Here is a 20,246-nt window from a genome sequence, read left to right as displayed (position 1 = left end):
ACCAGAACATTAAAATATATGGAAGTACAGTTGAACTCTTTTAGTACGACCTCGTTTAATACGAAATCACAGCTGAAACGATCATTTTGGTTCTATTCAATTACATTGATAAAAAATTCCACGCATAATAATTGCACTCATTTGAAAGTTTTGAATAAGACGAACAAATTTCTCCTCATTAAAAATGTTCATAATTGAATAATGTAATTTTCTGTTTTAGAAATTATTTATCCATTTGTGATGTTGCTGAGCGCTTATTGTGCATCGATTAGAAAAGGTTAAATCTTTTGCATACAGAATAAAGCCCGCATGTTTACCCGAGGTTATTTTAATTAGCTTGGGGATAAAATTTTCTTCCACTCCACTGCGGACTACAACTGTTTCAGTAGCTGATTATCATCTATCTTTTTCATTTTATTTCCACAGCAATTTAATTTTAAGAAATAAGTAAACTTTTTCAATGCACAAATATAAAAATTAAAATGTGTATAATAGCATTAATGAATAGTAATGTTTTTTTTTTTTTTTTTTTTTTTTTTTTTGCATTTTTCACTAGAAATGTTCAAAATTCTCATATTTCGGGGATTAAAATTTTTTTTTTCTCTGATCACTAAATAAAAATTTCATGTACTATTTAAAACTTTAAAGAATTTGGTGTACCAATTTTCAATTAATAGTTTGATTTTTTTATTTATTTGTTTATTTTTGATTTTAAGTAAATTGTATCAATGTTAAGTTCTCAGGTAGACACCTCTGTGCTCTTAAAAAAACTTTATCTTACTTTCTAATTGTTACTAGGCACTAACCCGACATAGAAGTGCATGCGTATCACACAAAAATCATACGGAAAGAGTTCTTTAAAGATATACGTTATCTATATGACCTTAAACAGGACAATAAAAACATTTACGGCATAATATGATTTTAAAACAACCAACAGCATATCGGTAAACCATAACAAATGAATTTATACATCTATTTGTTTTATTTTTTAACAGTAACGTTCATACAGCCATGTTTGTAGTCATTTTGATTTTTATTGCAGAATGTTGCATTTCATTTAGGTGATTTATAACGGTTGTTTATGAGAATAATGTTGTACTTCTAGGGGGGAAAAAGAAACAATTACCACAAGAAATATGAAACTTGAGTAAAACTATAACTTCCAAAATTTAGTGCCGTATTTTAAAGTTTTCTAATCTGCGTTCTAATATATGCTAATGTATTCAATTTTACAAGTTTTATTTTAGTGCAAAATGCATTTTTCCGTAGCTTGGGTTTGTAGAAAAGATTTATTTAGCGTAATTAAGTAGTTAAATGTGACTATATTTTTCCTCTGTTACCGATGTATGACAGCAAAGCAATTATGTCGCACATGATTTTTTAGGTGTAGTGTTTCGCTACACGAAACGCTGCAATAACCCAGACCAGGTTTTACCTCAAGTGTCATGGAAATTTCCTGCTTTTTCTTAGCTCATATGTGTGTTCCATCGATCATTATTTACGTTAGGCAAACTGTTTCATAAATGTTTGCGAAAATGAAATTTTGAAAAATTTTCAAGAGTAAAAATACACTGCTCAAAACAATTAGGGGAGCACATGGTTTTAACAAAATTACGCAAAGATGCATACTAATAAATAACATAAAATGTATGTACATATAAACATCCATAATTTTAAGCCTACCAGGAAACGGAAAAAGAAAACTTTATATGCCAATCAGTGTTCATGACGTCAAAAACCAGAAAAAGGAGATAAGAGCAGAAATCGAGATGTTGCAGAAACGTCCGTTTTATTGCCGTAACTGTGAAATTCGATTGCACAGTATTTTTTCTTGAGACAAGGTTACTTGAGAATGTCTTAACAGAGTGATTTACCGGAATCCATGACATGACATCTTATAGGCAGACTGGAATCCGCGCAAACATAACGTAGTGTCGCGGACGCTGTTTGAGTCTCCAGAAGTGTTGTTGCAAGGCTTTGGAATCAATTCCAAGAGACAGGAAATGTTAGACGTCGACCAGGGCAAGGTCGGCCACATGCCACTGAAGCAACTGATAACCAGTATATACTGTTAATAGCCCGTCGAAACAGAACAGAGAATGCTACGCAGCTGCAAAGACAGTTACTCTTGGCAACAGGACGAAGGATGTCCAGCCAAACAGTACGTAATCGGCTTCATGAGGGAGAGCTCTATGCACGTAGGCCAATGGTCCTCATTCCGTTGACCCCACGCCACCGTGCTGCCCGAAGATGATGGGATGCTGAACATCGAGATTGGGAGCAACATGATTGGAGCCAAGTGTTGTTTACAGATGAGTCCCAAATCAGCCTAGAGTGTGACATCCGACGCTTTCTGGTATGGAGGGACAGGGGCACTCGAAATAACCTCGCATTCATTCGTGAAAAGTCACAATACAGATGAGTTGGTTGGATGGTATGGGGTGGAATCAGCATAGGCGGACGTACGGACCTGCATATCACTGCATATCATTCGGAATGGCACTTTGACTGGCCGAAGGTATGCATACGAGATACTGCGACCTCATGTCATCCCTTACTCTGGAGCCATTGGAGATTCCGTTGTTTTCCAGAATGATATTGCCCGACCGCATAGAGCTCGTCTGGTAGAGAACATGCTTGAAGCTGAAACAATACAGCGTATGGAATGACCAGCGTGCTCTCCTGACCTGAATCTAGTCGAGCATGTTTGGGACATGCTCGGACGACGCATTGCTGCGCGATCAAGGCCGCCTGTTACTGTTCGAGACTTGGAAATTGCACTTCTTGGGGAGTGGAACAGTATTCCCCAAAGTCAGATAGATAACCTCATCGCATCCATGGCAAACAGGTGTGCAGCAGTCTTAGGTGTTCGAGGAGCCCACACGCCTTATTAAAACTTATGCATCATGTCTAAACAGTGTCTTTTTTCATCATTTACATGTAACCAAATTGTTGCCCTAAATCATCTTTTAGTGTTTTTTCCATACTTTCAAAGCATTAAAACTTAATTCCAATTATTTTACGTCTTTTTTTCTGTATTGCGCATTGATACGCGTGTACTATCCATTGTATGCCAATACATGGCCGTCTCGCCCGGTTTTCTTCACGTTTTTGCTTGCTCCCCTAATTGTTTTGAGCAGTGTAGTACCAACATGTTGTCTAAGTTATGTATTTAAAAAAATATCACATCTCTGTTACTTTCAAAATGTTCGTAGTTATTTGTATTGATATACGTTACATAGAAAATCTTTCTTTCGATCAACTGCTACTCGAGATGACAGTCAGAATGAATATCTATTTAGTACTGCGTTTGCATAATGGGAATAAATTGTGGGAACTGTTTAATTATTGGTGAATTTCAACGCATGTTTTTATTTCCTTTTGCATTTTTTAGAGAGAATGTAGCTTAAAATTGTTTCTTAAATTAGGTTTCGCAGACCCCAGAGTTCTACCGAGTCTCATGGGTTCTGCAAAACTTGCTTTCTTTTCTTAATTCAAATTACCGTAAAAGCGTTTATTTTTGCAAGCTGTGATTTTCGCGAAAAGGAAGGTATTGTTGATTTCTCGAGCAGAAAATTCCGCTATTTCGTAAAAAACAGGACGTGAAATAGATTATATACTTACGAGGGTTGTAAATCAAATAGTAGCGACTTTACCTAGAAACTATCAAGAAGAGCGGAGGCTGAGTGGGGCTGTGTTGTTAATGCGTAGAATGCAAAAAACGGTCGATCCAGTTAGGAGGGTAGATTTTGCGTGGCTTTACAATGAAGAGTTTCGTTTTCATTGCTATAAAGCATATTTTTTTAAGGGGTTCAGCGATTATGTCTTAAAATCGAGGTTGCCGGGGCAAAAATGCAACAGAATGGCATTGAGGATTATTGGAAACCTGTGGTGGAAATGCATTACCGTATAAAAGACGGCCGCACGATGGGTAAAAGCGATGGGGTTCCGTCAGGGTCGGAATGAGACTGCGGATTTACAACGCACACGTCGGCCCTCCATTCCTCAAGCTCAGATTGACATTTTGAGCTCTCTTTTCCATAAACTGTAAATGGACAGTGGCCGGGAGTTATCCTTAGAGGTTGGTCTTAGTTATCACATGCCACGAGCAGTAGGGCGCTCCGTTGCGGACATCATTAATAAACACCAAACAAGAAAGTAACCAACTACACAAAACTACAGATTACTGCAGACACGTGTTTTGGAATTTCAAGGAATCTCTTTTTCAATTCAAAATAATGAGCTTTTAGACGTAAAGACAGCCGGTGAAAGGTAAAAGTTTTACCAGGTGTTTTTACAACAAAAAGCTGACATTTTTTGCATTGAAAAAGGGGCTCTTTGAAACTCCGAAACACATGTCTGCAGTAATCTGTAGTTTTGTGCTATAAAACGATACTTATTTCTCTTAACTTCTATGCTTAAAATTATTTACTTTCTTAATAAACACTTATTTCGAGAAAGGTTAAAAGTTTTTCTGATGATTACATATGGGAAAATATAATGCAATAGTACTTGTAAGGATATTAAAAATTTATTTATAGCTATGTTGTCACTATTAAATTTTTAACTATCGTTTAAAGTTAGAATATTTCACAAGGTTTAAATTTTCACCTGTAACGGGCTCACCAAATGTAACGCCTCGCTAAAATAAGTGCTTTTATAGTAGTCACTTAAAAAGGTGATAAAAGTTTATCTTTTAATATGTAAGTTTTTCTTTCTTTGTTTTTTTTCTTTTCTTTTTCGTATGTACATCAGATAAAACATAAAAATGAGTTATAGATTTAAAGCCTATTTATTGTTCTGCAACAACTTCAGTACAAAAATAGGAATGTTTTATTGAAACGACATTTGATTCTTCTGCCTAGATAAGCACAAAAGTGGTATCTACAGCTAAACTCAAAATGAGCAACTGCTGATTAATGTTTTACATCTCTGTGTGTTTAATTTTGGTTCCGCTTTTTTAGAATTATTTTAAAAATATCTCATTTACAAATGACTATAAAACATTGCATTTAGGTAAAATATATGACAAAAATCCACCTGGTGAAATAAACATAGTTTTGGAAAAAAAGTGCAGATACAACGTTTGTGTTTAGCTGGGCAAAATAATTGTAAGACATTTTGTGTACCTATTTAACAATTAGTATGATTTTTGATTAATCACGTGCTAAACCAGTGGCTTATTTTGTTTGTAAAGCGTCTTTTTTTAACTATCCGTGATGCAGTAACTTATCGCTATAAATTTCAAATAATCCGACATATGTGTGCTCATAGATATTGCTAAAGAAATGTATTTCGTACTGAGACACGCACTGAATTAACGAGTCAAGCCATTTAATCAAATTCAGTCTTAATTTTAAATCGTTAACTTATATCGATTAGTAGCTGTATTGAACGATATTAGCTGCCTGATATCACGGTAGTCACATATAATTTAATGCAGATAAAAATAAATTTTTGTACTGAAATTCGAGCATAGGTTACTCTGAAAAATTTAATCGTTCACCGTGATCTAGTACAAAACATTCATCATAAATGAAAACGAATTTGTAATACTGTGTGTTTTGCTTTGTTTTTTACCTTTTATGTATTCTGTTATAAATATTTTTGGTCTAATTATGCAGTTCTTTATTTTAATGTTGCCTTCCTTAAACGCACAGAATAATTTGTTGCCTATCCCTTATTATGAATTTGTACACATTGTACAGCAATCAAAAGAAAGGATTTTAAGAAAAGGAATTGTAACTTGATCACAATATATATCTTATATCTCTACCATTGGTTCTTTTAATCAATAGGAAAAAAATGTTGTCGGTTTTTTTTCGTCTTTTTTTTTTTTTTTTTGTATTTTTTGCAACTAGTAAGTTGGACGAAAAAAAATAAAAATTGGCATGCATATTTTACATTCAATAAAATTAGTGATAACCGAAGCAACCAATGTAGAGCTATCGTTGCATCTTTGTAGTTTAAATTTGTGCGTGCAGTTATTATAATTTGAGGCATACAGGACATCTAGTGAAGATGTGTGTCACTATATCTAGGTACACTTTTGAATGTATGAATCTTTGAAAAATATGTGATAATCCGTAGAATATTAATACATTTTCGATTGTTTAACAGTTCTCAGTCTCGGTATTTCTTATAGCAGTGTACCCAAGGGGCGTAAAAGTTTTATTTTCGATTACTAAGGTGCAAAAGGTAAAGTCCAAGATGCTAAGATATCGTCAAATCAAGAATGTTAGAACAATTTAACATTCTTATTTTATATTGTTAATTTTTTTATTATGAAAACCCTATGCTATGAATATCGAAACATCATAATATTTCGTATTCTATGACATAAATAGAAAACTAAAGGATCCGTACTATGCTATACAAGATACTCTAAGAAATCTCTAACTAGATTGAGAGCGTATCTAAAATTTTATCAAATAAATCATAGCATTTCATAGGTACAACCAAGTAGAGATGCGATATCGATGAACAGCATCGATGTTCGATGTTAAAATATCGACGATAGTATATAAAAACCAACCAAAAACGGAGATACCGGGACGTTATGAGTTATCGATGCTCCAAAACATTGTTACTTCGTACTAAAATATACGAGTACACATACAATATACACTGACAATATCTGCTAAATGTTCTCTCATAAAAGGGGAATTTTTATTTGACGCACAGTCGGCCAATTTAAAAAACAGCCAACTGCAATTTTTTTCTGTTAAGCAAATATCGATTTTAATGAATAAATGTAGAAAACATCAGTGTTTTGCAAGAATCGATATAGACATCACATCCTTGCCTCAAGGATAATAAGATATACGTAAGGATACACAATACTACGGTATTTGGAGCTATCTCGAAAGTATGTCTTCAACCTATGGTCTCGGAACCCTAGGGTTGCATTAAGGAGGAACTTTAACAGGAGTTCCGCAAATGATCACTATTTTCCTTATCAAAAAGTGTCAATATTTTAGTTTTTGCTTGTAAACTAAATATAAATGAATAAGTTATGTGCAAAATAAAATTATTTCGGAAATTGAAATACTTTGCAACATTAAACAGTTGCAGACAAGGCATTAAAAATATTATTTTTATTAATATGTTATAATTCAAAAAACAAAACAATATTACTTCTGTTTACTATTCATACAATTTATTTTGCATAACCAAAAAAAAAAAGGTTTTTTACCATTCAAAAGATCGTTAAGAGGTTTGCGTTGTGATAAAATAAAGAGGCAATAAGAATTTTGTAAATCTCAGTAGAATAAAACATCAATGCCCCTTTTTTTCTTCTGTTTGATCAAGAAGCTCTATCAAGAAAATGGTAAGCTCAAAGTGCTCCCGAAAGTGTAAAAGTTTGAATAATTTTTATTGTAAAATACTACAACCATGTATTTATTTATTGTTGTGTCACAGAAACCTTTGAGCTGGTGCTATTTTTACTAACTAAATGTTTGGTTCTTTTGCAGGTTCCGCTTGAATGTTGCGGTTGAGCGATGAAGGCAAGATGTTTGGGAAGGAGGCGAACTGCATTCGAGAGGGGAATTGTGTTCTTCCTCCTCATCTGCTGTGTCGAAGTGAGCAGTTTCTGCCCCTTCCGGTGCGTCTGCAACGAGGACACCCTCACTGTGTGGTGCGACGGGGCATCCTTGGATGTGGTTCCAATCACTCTCAACCCTGTCTTGCAAGAGCTGCACTTGAACGGGAATAAAATCAAGAGCATCGCGGCATCTTTCACAGTTTACCAAAACCTCCATTATTTGGATATGTCCCAGAACTTGCTGACTTCTCTGGGAAGTGAGAATTTCTCCGAACAAAAAGAACTTTTGGTGCTGCATCTCAACAGCAACAAGATAACATCATTGAGCAAGAAAGCCTTTTCTGGACTTGCGAAGTTGAGGATCCTCCGCTTGGATGGCAATTTTATTGCAGATATAGCTGACGGTGCGTTTGAACCTCTAATTAGTTTAGAAAATTTGGACCTTTCAAGAAATCGCATATCCACATTAACCTCTTCCGCCTTTCTTGGGCTATCAAGCTTAAAAGAACTGTTGTTAAGGGACAACAAACTCACTCAGATTCCCACCGACGCGTTTCAGAACATTACACCTTTGAGAAGCCTAGATTTAGGCATGAACTTCTTGTACATGATTTCCAAAAACTCTTTCCACCATCTGCATCATCTACAAGTCCTTAGTTTAGATGGCTGTGGCATTCATATCATCGAAACTGGTGCCTTTCTCGGACTAGATAACATTGTGTCCTTGTTTCTCCAAGACAATGAACTTCAAAATGTGCCTACAGATGTCCTCATGGATATTCCTTTTCTCCAAGAACTCCACGTAGGTAAAAACAAAATGCAAAAATTGGGCCCGAGTGATTTCAGAGGTTTGAGGGCTCTGAAAACCATCACAGTCAACGGTGAGGAGAGCTTGGAAGTCATTGAGAACGGGACGTTCGCAGATAATCACCAGTTAGAACGCCTTATCATTAGTGATAATAAAAACTTAAACGTAGTTGAGCACGGCACGTTTCGCGGGTTGGATAATCTACGGTTCCTGAGTCTTAGAGGTAATCAGTTCACTACATTCCACGAAGATATGTTACCCTGGGACAAACTAGACGTACTCGACGTGCGTGATAACCCACTGACTTGCAATTGCACTGTCCTGTGGTTACGTCGCTTGCTGAAGCGGGAGAATGTCTCCAGTTACGGAGAAGACGTCACACGGGTCCGGTGCAAAGGACCGCAGGCCGTTAGTGATCGACTCCTAATCGAGATCGGCCCCGACGATCTAGACTGCGAGGGTCGATCTCTGAAGCAGATCTTGGCGATCGCCGTGACTGGCGCCGCCGTGATCTTGGCTGCCGCCGCATTTCTCGGTTTCTGGCACTGGTACAAGTATGCCACCAAACAGAAGAGCAAACTGGGTCAAAGCAAGCGAACACTTTATCAATACGGACAGAACTCGGAGAACTTTTCACCCATCCTCTCACAAATCGTTCACCAGCCTTTGAAAAGTCCAGCCGTAGCCGAATTATGATAATATGATAGGGAGGGAAATAAATGACTTGTCATGTTCCCGATTTTCGAAAGAGAAATAAGCCGCCTCTTCTTTCTTCTTCAATAGATTAGGAGAATTCTCCTGAAGAACACTGAACCGTCAGGATTAAATAACGATATTTTTTCTTAAGTTCTTCCTCCTCACTATAAACTCTTCTCATCTTGAATATAAAAAAATACTATAGGCGGAATGTTAATATTTTTATTGTTTAAACTTTCTCTGTACGATCTACTCATTTGAAAAAAAAAAGACTGTTAAAATCTTTGAAATTTAAGCAACAATTTTGGAATAGATGAGATTTATAACTAAGTAATTGCATTTGTAAAAGATGTGTTAGTGTATATTTGTGCATAAACATAATATGTATTATACACATTGCAGTTTATTTAAATGAAAATTGACATGTAAAATTCAAAGTCATAATAAAGATGTACATCTCTTTTTAGCTTGAAGTAAATACATGCTTTATAATAGTTTCACTCCATTTTAAGCTTTTAAATATATGTATTTATACACTATTCGTTTTGTGCACTGCTTTAGGAAAAAACTGTGCAGGTACAGCACTAAGATGTCGAATATATAAAGTAAGGTTATTTTTAACTAGGCAAATATACTTGTACTAGTTAGATTTTAAAATTTGGCATCAATTTTTTTTTAATTTAAATATTATTAAACAGGCATTAGTGTAGTTTGGTTATTCAACAAATCATGTTGTTGTCTCAAAAAAAAAAAAAAAAACAGCATTTAGTATCTCCTCATTCTCAATACGAACGGATCTTATCTGAGGGGTATTTCTATCTGACAATATAAAAAACTCCAAAAATTTAATTCCAATGGGCAGTGTCACGGTAACAGAAGCATCAATTGTTGCACATATGCCCTACGAAGATCCCAAATGTAATATGTCCTTTTTTTTGCTGCACAACTTGATGGAGAACAAGAAGTTTTCTGCTATATAATGCAAGCAAATGTTGAAGATTTCCAAAATCAATATACAGTAGAACTCCATTTATGAGAATCAATCGGACAGGATTCCATTCGGATAATCAAAAATTCAAATAATTGGATTTATCTAAAAATGGGGTTTATTTTATTCCATTAATGTATGTATGTTGAGAATGAGAGAAAAAAAAACCGGTTTTTAAAACGCTTTTAATTAATCAAATAGTTTTAACTAATACAATTAATCAATCCAACTTCGCGGAGGGAAGGAAGATAGCACGCGTGTACCCAATCATTATTTTTCGAATAGCAGTACGTTTTCCCTCTTTTTTTTCTTCTAAAATTCTGAAAGCGATTCGGATGGTTTCAGTTCGGATAATTAGAGATCTACTGCATCTAAATAATATTTTTCGGCTCAGTAATGGACGTATCTTATGAGATCCCTAGCAAAGTTTGTATTATTCATTGCGTTCATGCAATCAATCAATAATCAAACATGTTTGGAGTCTTTGTAGTGTTTTTCTCAACAATTGATGCGTGTGTTACAAATAAGTACCACAGAGATTAATGTTTAGTCCACATCCAATAGAAATTAATGTTTAGTCCACATCCAATATAAATTAATGTTTAGTCCACATCCAATATAAATTAATGTTAAGTCCACATTCAGAGGTCATGCCTTAAGTCAACCAACGGTAAGAAAAAGTTTTACTTTTCATTTTTTAACAGTACTGAAAAACGTAACTTTTGAAGTTGACGCAAAAACTGTAGATAAAATCATTAGTAACCATAATTCAACTAGTACAACTATAAATTTAAACGGGCCCAGTTTCTTCAATACCACTCGCATACATTATGCATTGATGACAGCATATTTGAGAAACGGTATAAATGTTTCGTAAATAACCTAGGTTCATTTTCTTAAAAACTATGAGCAAAGTATGGTTACACATGATTTTACTTTTTTGTTTTCGCGTCAACTTCAAAAATTACTTTTAAATGTGTTATCGATGTTGTTCAAAGAAAAAAACTATTTCACTTTTTAGAGCAATTTTGAAGTTGGTTCTATTTTTATTTTATTTTATTGATTTATTTATTATTATTATTTCTTTTTCTTTTTTTTTTTTCAAAATTATTTTTAAACATTTTTTCCAGAAGAATAATGAGTAATTATATGTTTCTTAAACCTCAAAATCATTGTTTAATGCTTATTAAGTGAACTTACTGTTCTAGTTCGACAAAAGGCTAGATCTAAGTTTAATGGCAGCTTTGTGAGGCATTCTGGCGCCCGGAGTATAAAAAAAAAAAGGCATTCAATGTCGAAACAAGCAAGAACTAATTTTCTCCATCGAAAAAGCCAGGATAAAATTTTTCAAGGACGTTCTTCAACTTTCATGACATCAAGATTGATGAAAGTGATTGAAAAAAATGGGAAAATTAATTATTACTAGGGTTTTTCAGGGCAAAATGTTCGTTGTCTTTGTAAGTTTGTCCAGTTATAACGGTGACTTCTTTTTTTTAATTAATCACGTCAAAAGATTTACATTTTATATTTTCAAATATTGTGGTTTCCACAGCAATTTCTAACATAAAAAGGCACTTTGTGTATAAATTTCACTAAATTATTCCAGAAATAAATACTTTTCTGAGCAATTTTCTTCTGTCTTTCTAATTCTTACCACCACTTTATAAAAGAAATTTTTGGTACGTTAGGAAAACTTCTGCTTTTGTTACATATCAACAGGTAACTCGGTGGTAGGAATTTCCAGTTTAGTGTTTCGTATATTCGTATCGCTCACTTCGCAAAAAAAAAAAAAAAAATCCCGGAAAACTGATATGTATTGAAAAATAGATGTAGGATCTTATGGATACAAGGTGTCAGTAATGAAGAAGTCCACAGTGTCCGTCTCATACTAAACAATAAATATTATCCAAGTGTGATTTCATGAATCAACGACAAAGATTGTTTGCCTACTTTCCTAAATTACCGTGATTAATTATTTTATTAATTTTCATCTTTGTAACAAGGTTATGACAGTCATAACCATACAAGCTTTTAATAGCGGGTCATTGGCACATGATGTTTTCATTCATAAGAATTGTGATACTTATTTGATCAAAATAATTACACAATAACCACCTAACGAAGTGTTTTAATTATTTCTATTACATACAGGTTTTATTGAATTTCTATCATTATCATGTTAAAAATAACGAAACATTTTATGACTTTTATGAAAAAAAAACATTGAAATAAATAGGTCAAAGTAGTGCATTCAAAATTAAAGTAAAATAGTAAAAAATAAACTTTTATTATAGACAGTTTGCGATCAATAAAACGCTAATGCGAGTTCAGAAACGTAATGGGAGAAAAATCTATTTAAAATTTTCAATCCTCATTTTTATAAATATAATTTTAGAAAGTAATTTTTAAAACATTGTAAAATATGTGATAAAAATGTTCAAGATAAAAAGGACGCAAAAATGTATAGATTTCTTTTAGTCCATCATTCATAAAATTTTCTTTATAAAAACAAATCAGGCAAAAGTTTTCTAATTCATATTTGTCTCTATAATAAAATAATGCCTATTTCAACTAAAGGATATTTGATGATTTTTTAAGAAAGTTTAAAACTCATAGATTTATATCCTTATAATCTTATGAGTCTATTTATCATCTGTTTATACCTTGGGCATAAACAGAATAGTAATCACATTTTTAAGGTTAAACGGTTTAACTAAAATTTATATTATTGATTTATTTTCAAACTTCTTTAGAAATACTTTAAAAAATTTAAATTTATTTTATTTACACACTCTGTAATAAAAAAAATCGACGCACCATGAAGAAGTTGTCAGAATAAAACGAAATTTTATATACGTGAGAACGAATTTGATGTAAGAAAGTAAAAGCAAAACGATATATTACTAGAAAAAATCTCAATTGAATGGGAGGTTTCAGTACCCTGCTGTGCCACCTTCAGCGTGAGTATATCACGAAATTCACCTAAGCATTAAAACATAACAGTCTTGTACGTTGTCTTACGTTATCTCGTACCACATTTACTGTAAACGCGCCGCTAATTAGATGAAACTCGCAGGCTTCTAGCTTACTGTCCCAAGCGCACATAAATATGCTCAATCTGTAACTAATCAAGGGATCATTAAGGCTAGTGATAATGTAGAATATGAAATCCTTTGACATCCTTGCAGGGCACGTTTGAGCATTATTCTGTAAAAAGTGACTCCAAGAAGTGAACACATATGACTGAAGCATGACACAAAAATATTGTTTGACGGTTATGGTGCTATTCGCTATTGACAAATATCAGGATTGACCATGTATCATATGCCATGTCATATGACAGTGTCACGCCAGATGAAGGTGCGGTAGGAGATGAATGGCGGTCTCAAATGAATGGCAGTTTTAGTACCCAACAGGGTACTAAAACCGCCATTCATTTGAGATTTTTTCTATATTAAATAATCATTTTGCTTTAATTTTGTAGTCACTTTATTATATCAAGTGAAGCGTATGTGAAATTCCGTTTCATTCTGATAACTCCTTGTTCATGCGTTGGTTTTCTGTTACAGAATGTAGTTCAGTAATAATGAACTAGATGATAGGTAAGGTAAAACGAGTATACATTATGCAATCGGAGAGCTTTCAGGTTGGGGGGGGGGGGGAGTGATACTGCCGTGGGTAGGGAAAAGTGCAGTAACAAGTTTTTCCTTTTGTATTTTCGTCATATATTGCACGTTAGCTTTATTGTACAAGCTTGTTTATCAGGCTTCCGCTGAAAAAAACGTCTAATTCCAATATTTTCTTATTGTTAGTACTGAATCCAAAACGCGTTTTTTCAAGTAACTCGAAAACTCATTTCTGAAGATACTGCTTTTTAGCTGCCCCGGTAGATAGTTGGGGAATCGCGCCGAGGTGTAACCTAGTTGCACATGAACAGTATTCGAGTGTACAGAGAAAAGTGTATGCTGTTTTTTCCGTGTTTGAGATGAAATATCGCTAATTTGAATTGTTTAACCAAGCTAAATGCAGAAGTTTTCATACAAGTTCTTCTAAATTTAAAACGAGTTGATGTGTTCATCACATGACTTCCTTTTACTCCAATTTAATGTTCTTTTCCCATTATTGGCATTTTTAGTGTGATTCAAAAGTTTACTACCTAAATATCACCAACAGTGGCCAAATTAAAACCAGATTTAAAAAAAAAAACGCCAAATTTGTCACCAAGTTGGCGATAAAACTTGGCGACCAAAATACTGGCGATATATCGCCAAGTGTCCGCCGTATTATAACGCCATTTGAGTTTACATCGAAATTAACAATGATATCCCCCCAAAAAGGGGCAAAAGATCCCTTTAGAAACACCCGAATGCAATCAAATGGGGAGGTGCACAACTTTACTCTACTTAGAGTCTACGTAGCAAGTTTCAACTTTCTAGGACATACCGTTCTTGAGTTATGCGACATACGTATGCACATCCGCACATACGCACATCCGCACATACATACATACGTACATACAGACGTCACAAGAAAACTCGTTGTAATTAACTCGGGAATCGTCAAAATGAATATTTCTCGTGTCTATACGCTCTTAGGCACTTATCCACGTGTGATCGAGTCGGAACAAAAATCAACATTCATTCGGGGGTGAGTGAAAATGGAATATAAAGTCGATTTTTGAGTGAAAATATTTTTGCGAATACCATACTTTTTTTTTTTTTTTGTAAATTAAGTAAAAATGGTAATAAAGTGAAATACGTTTGATTTAATACTAGATTTCCTACGAACTTCCTTAGATGAACAATATTAGCACCAGTAGTTCTTTCTAGCAGCGGCCTTGTTTAAAAAATAGGAACGTTCGCCTATCTGCTACTTTGGAGAGATGGTGCACTGTTCCCATTCGTTTACATGCTAGGAGAGATTACGCGACTTGCTGGTTATTTTGCATTGTAAAACGAAAATGAACAAAGTTTGAGTTAAACGAGTTAAAAAATAACAATAATTTTGCAAGTTTTCTGGCGTTCCTTGTTTAGTTTCATCAATTTTTTTTCTTAGATTTCAATTTCTGCGTCCTTTTAAGAAAATGTTTATTTTCTGATACATTAGTAATTCAATTAAATTGTTTAATACCACTGTAATATTGGTTAGGTACAAAAACCTTACAATAATGGAATTTTAAGTGTAATTGCTGTCGGTAACAATTTAATACTATTAGATTGTTAAAAAGTACAGTCATCATTAATCGCAATCTCTCCTACCCATGTGTGCAACCTTTATGATTCTATTTTTTAAAAAAAATGCTCAAATTGCTCAAAAACATCCTCCTGGTTTTGATACAACTGTTGCATTACATTAGAGTGTAACTGCGAAATAGCAATGAAAATGCATAACCAACAAAAATGATCTTACAGTAATTCTAAACAGTCTAACAAAACACTGATAACTAGAGTGTTTTTTATTATTCCGTTGAATGGCGCACATACTCTCCTAGGTTTACTTTTTACCAAAATATGCTGAAGTAAAATTTTTAGGAAAAAATTATAAATGAAATAGTCCGCATTTATTCAAATATGGTAAACAAAAGTTGACTGGCCTGCTTGTGAGAACGGGGAGGCCAGTGCTGGACTCCCTGGGAAGTTTGGATTGGAAGTGCCATTTAGTAAAGCAAGGGAAAACTTCGAAAACTCCGAAATGACAATTAACTCTGGGAAGAAAATATAAGAAAAAATGAAAAAAATGTATTTTACTTAAGCTCTAATGAAAATTAAAGTTGGAATATCGAAAATCAATATACCTAGTTACAGTCGAGTCCCGACTTAACGCGAGGGATGCGTTCCAAGACCCCTCGCGTAAGTCGAAATTTCGCGTTGTGGAAAAGGGTGTGTGTAAAAACTTTAATAAACATACCCATACAGTTAAAGACTCTTGTAAACACCACCTCAAACTGTTGAACGCCATTTCTTAACTATACATCACTGTTTCTCACATAAAAAACTCAATTTTTATTTATATTTAAAAAAAACCGTTTTATTCAACATAATCTTTAGCTTTTCTTTATTTGTCAGAAACTTTATCTTTTTCATTCTATCTTCAAACTTTAAATGAAACAGCGTTCTTAATGGTCACTATATTTCATCAACTTCCCCATATAGAATGAAAAAAATAAATGGAAAATGGGGAGTAGTTATTTGTATAAGAGATGTTCAGACTAGTATGGTGTGGGAACTTCCACTCTCAGTGATGCCAAAGGGATGAAGGTCCATTGACCAAAAAATTCGTTTAGTATCCAATAACTAAGCCGATACTTACACACCGCGATTCTCTTCGGAAAATTTCCGTGTTGCGGTCGGAGAATTCGCGTTAGGTCTAAAATTCTTTACCGGGGAAAAAATCGCGTTATAGCCATTTCGCGTAAGTCGGATCGCTTTGTAGCGGGAGTCGACTGTACTTATTAATTGTATTTTAATTTTTCCACTCCTTAAAATAAGGCTTGAAACAATGTAATTTGCAGTTTTGGACAAGTCTTAGTAAAAACCTTGTAAAACTTTTTCATTTTCAAACTTTGAAATGTATACATAAAATGTAGTCGAAAACTTTGTACTGCATAGTGAATAAAATATGACAACGTATATAAAGTACAAATTCAAAATGAAAAAAAGGTTAAAAAACCAGCAAACAGCTGTTTCGGCACTCTAAAATACAAGTGCCATCATCAGTGCAATTAAAAACGAAGACAGGTTCAACCCGACTAAAACACAGTCGAGGCGAACATTGGAATGAGAGACGAGTTGTAAAAGATATGAGAGCAGTACCGGAAACGAATGAATGTATGTTTGAAATGTATGTTTTTTTTAATTATTATTTAAACTGCTGCTTGGAAACAGATGCTGGTAAAATTTCTAGCAATTTGTACCTGAAATGCGTAATTAGCATTTTTTAGATAAAATACACCTTCATCTTCAAGTAACCCGCATATGTTGCTTAAGTAGACCCTTCTTATTTTATTTATGCTTTTTTCAAAAATGTTTGTGGAAGCATCTGTTGTTTTAAATCGTGAGACATTTGTGAAAATTTAAAACTACGTTATGAGCCAAAGAAATAAAATCTAAACTAAAAGTTATCATGTTTTCAGAAAAAAATTGCCTTCTTGTCTCATGGAACATTTGTAGTTCCTGGAAATTTAAAGTTTAGATTAAAGTGTTTAACGCAAGTCGAAAGTTTTATTTTAACACCTTTTTTATGAGTGAAAAGTTGTAAATTTTACGAGAGGTAATCAAACTGTTACGACCTTCTTCTTCTTTTTTTTGGTTTACGGTTTGAGAGAAGAATTGCAAAAGAACTTACCACTTACTATTTTTTACGTAATTTGAAACGCATATATTTGAATTTTTAATCAATTTCAAAGCACTAGATTTAATTACATACCATCAAAACTAGCAAAGTCAAAGCAATGCACTTTTTGGGAATGGCATTCTTTGTAGCTGTTGCACCCGGTGTTGCTTAGGTTGTAAATGCAAAACGCTAATGAAGACGGGAACGTATAATTACTAAAATACATGGAACAAACTCAGCCGAACTCTGCTCTCCTAGGATTATACTGCCGTGCTAAACATAAAAGTGTTTTCAGCTGAGCATCAAACGAAAAACACCTTTTTAAAGTTTTTAGCCTCTATAAATTTGATTCAGATTTCACTTTTTAAGATTTTTTAAAAAAAAATATTTACCGTTCACAAAAAACTAAAGCATTGCATGCCGGATAAAATATGTTACAAAGAACCACCTCGTGACAATAACTCAATTAAGTATTTTTCTCAATCGAATCTGAAATGGCTTGCAATAAGGAAAATACTGTTTTTTCGGAGTTCACGTGCATGAAATGCATGAATGAAAAAGTAATGCATAATTTATTTAGTCTAACACTTGACGCGGTATCATAATTAACAGTTTCATTTCGTGCATTATTCAAAACGGCGTCCCTTTAAACAGAAAATTAATAAAAAGGTAGTTTTATCTCATAGTCAGTTTTTCGACCATTTACATTTCAAGAAATAAAAAAGTAAACCTTATAATAGTGTTTATTTGATGTGCTTATTTTTATAATTTGCTGAACATATAATAACATCAAAACAGACAAAAAAAGACAGACGACATTTATTTAACAGTGAGTAACTATTTTATTTTATTTATTTATTTATTTTGTCTGTTTTCCCTTCAAAGCGGAAGCATACTCCCAATTGGGTTATTTCCGAAATTTTAAAGTTTATTTATTTATTTATTTATTTACCAGAGCATGACATAAAACATCCATTAAAAGGTTTAAAAATGGATTTAACCATTTTCTAAATAATTTGACAATTTTTAGCGTTTTTTAACAATTATTTTTATAGGTGAGCAGAATTTTTTTTTTTAACGCTTCTGCACATGACGTCACAAGTGATGAAATGCCATTCACTATGATGCCATTATCGCACAGCTCAAATTTTCATGTCCTTGCAACGCGGTTGACAGCAAACCGTAAACATTTAGCACGCCAATGGACTAGTACGCCAAAGTACATCACTTCAGGCGCCATAAAGACCACGCCATATTACTAAAATCGGATAGTTAGAAAAATTAAATAAAAAAATAACTCTTGGGAAAATAAAAGTTTTTTTCTGGCTCCATGTTATTTTATTTTACTTTATTTATTTATTTATTTATTTATTTATTTATTTATTTATTTATTTATTTATTTATTTATTGCTTATTTTATTAATGTTAGCGACTAAAAATAGTACTTTTGATTGTAGGAAAATATCCTATTATGTATTCAGATGTAGGTGTTACAAAAATTTCTTTTCCCTGACTTAGATTGATGTATTTTTAGTCTTCACAGATGTATTAAAATAATGAATGAAATTGTTTCTTGCATTTGGTTAAATCCGAGGCTTTGAGGAGAAGTGTTGAAATCTTCAACCTCCAGACGGGTTCAATCTTCTTAAGTTGATTTTTCTTACATTTTTTTGCCACAAATTGCAGGAAATATTTGTTCATACAGATAAGTTGCCCCAAAAGGAACAAGATGTCTGACTGATTTGTTAGTTGAATCTTTGAATTCAGACTGGAGCAGAAGCAATAGCAATCATTGGCTTAGTTCTTATGTTTTGCGGTTATTTTTATCTACTTTTATCGAAGGTTGGCACGGCGGACCCTTTGGAACAACCTTGCTTAGAGAAACTCTGGATGAAGGTGAAAAAAGGTATCTTCACCACATCACCAGCACTTGTAACTAGAATGATTGATCTTAGTACGTAATATGTATCATTATTTTCCCAGGTACATGTTTAAACCTGGCATTTTTACCTTACCTTAGCTTAAAAACTCATTTTGCGCCATTTTCGTGGGGATAATATTTATTAAATTACAGTTTTCAGAAGCAGTGCCGTTTTTTGTCGTCGAGAGGTACCCACATATTATGTTCTTTGTTAGTATTCTGTATTTAGTTATTCGCGACTCCAATAAACTTTAGGGGGCGCTGCAGCAGTTGTCTAATGGCGGATGAAAAAGGTAAAACAAACGCATGCCGTAATTTATAATTTGCTTTGGCGCTTAGTGAATGACATTAATTTTTCCTCGTGTTTGTGGGAAGTTTTCTTTTTTCGTCTTCTGAAATTGCATTACAACACAAACTGTCTGAAGTCTGTAATTTACCGCAAAGAAAACACGTGGAATGGAATGTTTTACCTTTTTCTTTAGTATTATTAATTACCGCAAGGTAGCGTATTCAAGCTCTGGAGTTGCGAATTGTATCGAACGTAATTACATTTTTCATTTCAAGTTTACCAGATAAAAATTATTATCAAAGTAACATTTATTGGATGAAATATTCGCAACATTTGTCAATCAGTAAAAACCCATTCAAGTACATTGCAGTAATTGCTCGGAGTTAATCGTTTCACTATCAACATTAGCTGAAACCACCGTTTCTGATTCCGACATTGATCCCACCATCTTTACAAATATATTTAGGGATTATCCGTACAGTTTCAATTACATTAATGTTATTAAGAGTCATGAACGCTGCTACGTGGGCTACATGTCGATGGTTAATAATTTGATTCTCTGTAATTTTCCTTAGGGAAATATTTACTAAGAGCAATTTTCAGAATCAGCAGCCAAGATTTTAATTAAATATTTGGGTATGATCAACTTAATTAAAAGTAAAT

At 33.6% G+C, this 20,246-nt stretch overlaps 1 protein-coding gene across 6 annotated transcripts in view; it reads left to right on the top strand.

The window, feature by feature from the left end:
* The window catches only part of LOC129235098 (insulin-like growth factor-binding protein complex acid labile subunit), a 178,075-nt gene extending 168,557 nt beyond the window's left edge, over nucleotides 1–9,518 (top strand). For all 6 annotated transcript variants that reach the window (XM_054868781.1, XM_054868782.1, XM_054868777.1 and 3 more), the window contains one exon: nucleotides 7,479–9,518. In XM_054868781.1, coding sequence (XP_054724756.1) covers nucleotides 7,506–9,053 — 1,548 coding nt within the window. In that variant the 5' untranslated portion in view covers nucleotides 7,479–7,505 and the 3' untranslated portion in view covers nucleotides 9,054–9,518. The remainder of the gene's footprint in view (nucleotides 1–7,478) is intronic.
* The last annotated feature ends 10,728 nt before the right edge of the window (nucleotides 9,519–20,246 follow it).

The sequence above is a fragment of the Uloborus diversus genome, chromosome 2, assembly GCF_026930045.1.
Source record: "Uloborus diversus isolate 005 chromosome 2, Udiv.v.3.1, whole genome shotgun sequence".
Classification (NCBI taxonomy): domain Eukaryota; kingdom Metazoa; phylum Arthropoda; class Arachnida; order Araneae; family Uloboridae; genus Uloborus; species Uloborus diversus.
The sequence above is the reverse complement of the archived record's forward strand: the minus strand, read 5'-3'. Positions and strand labels throughout refer to the sequence as shown.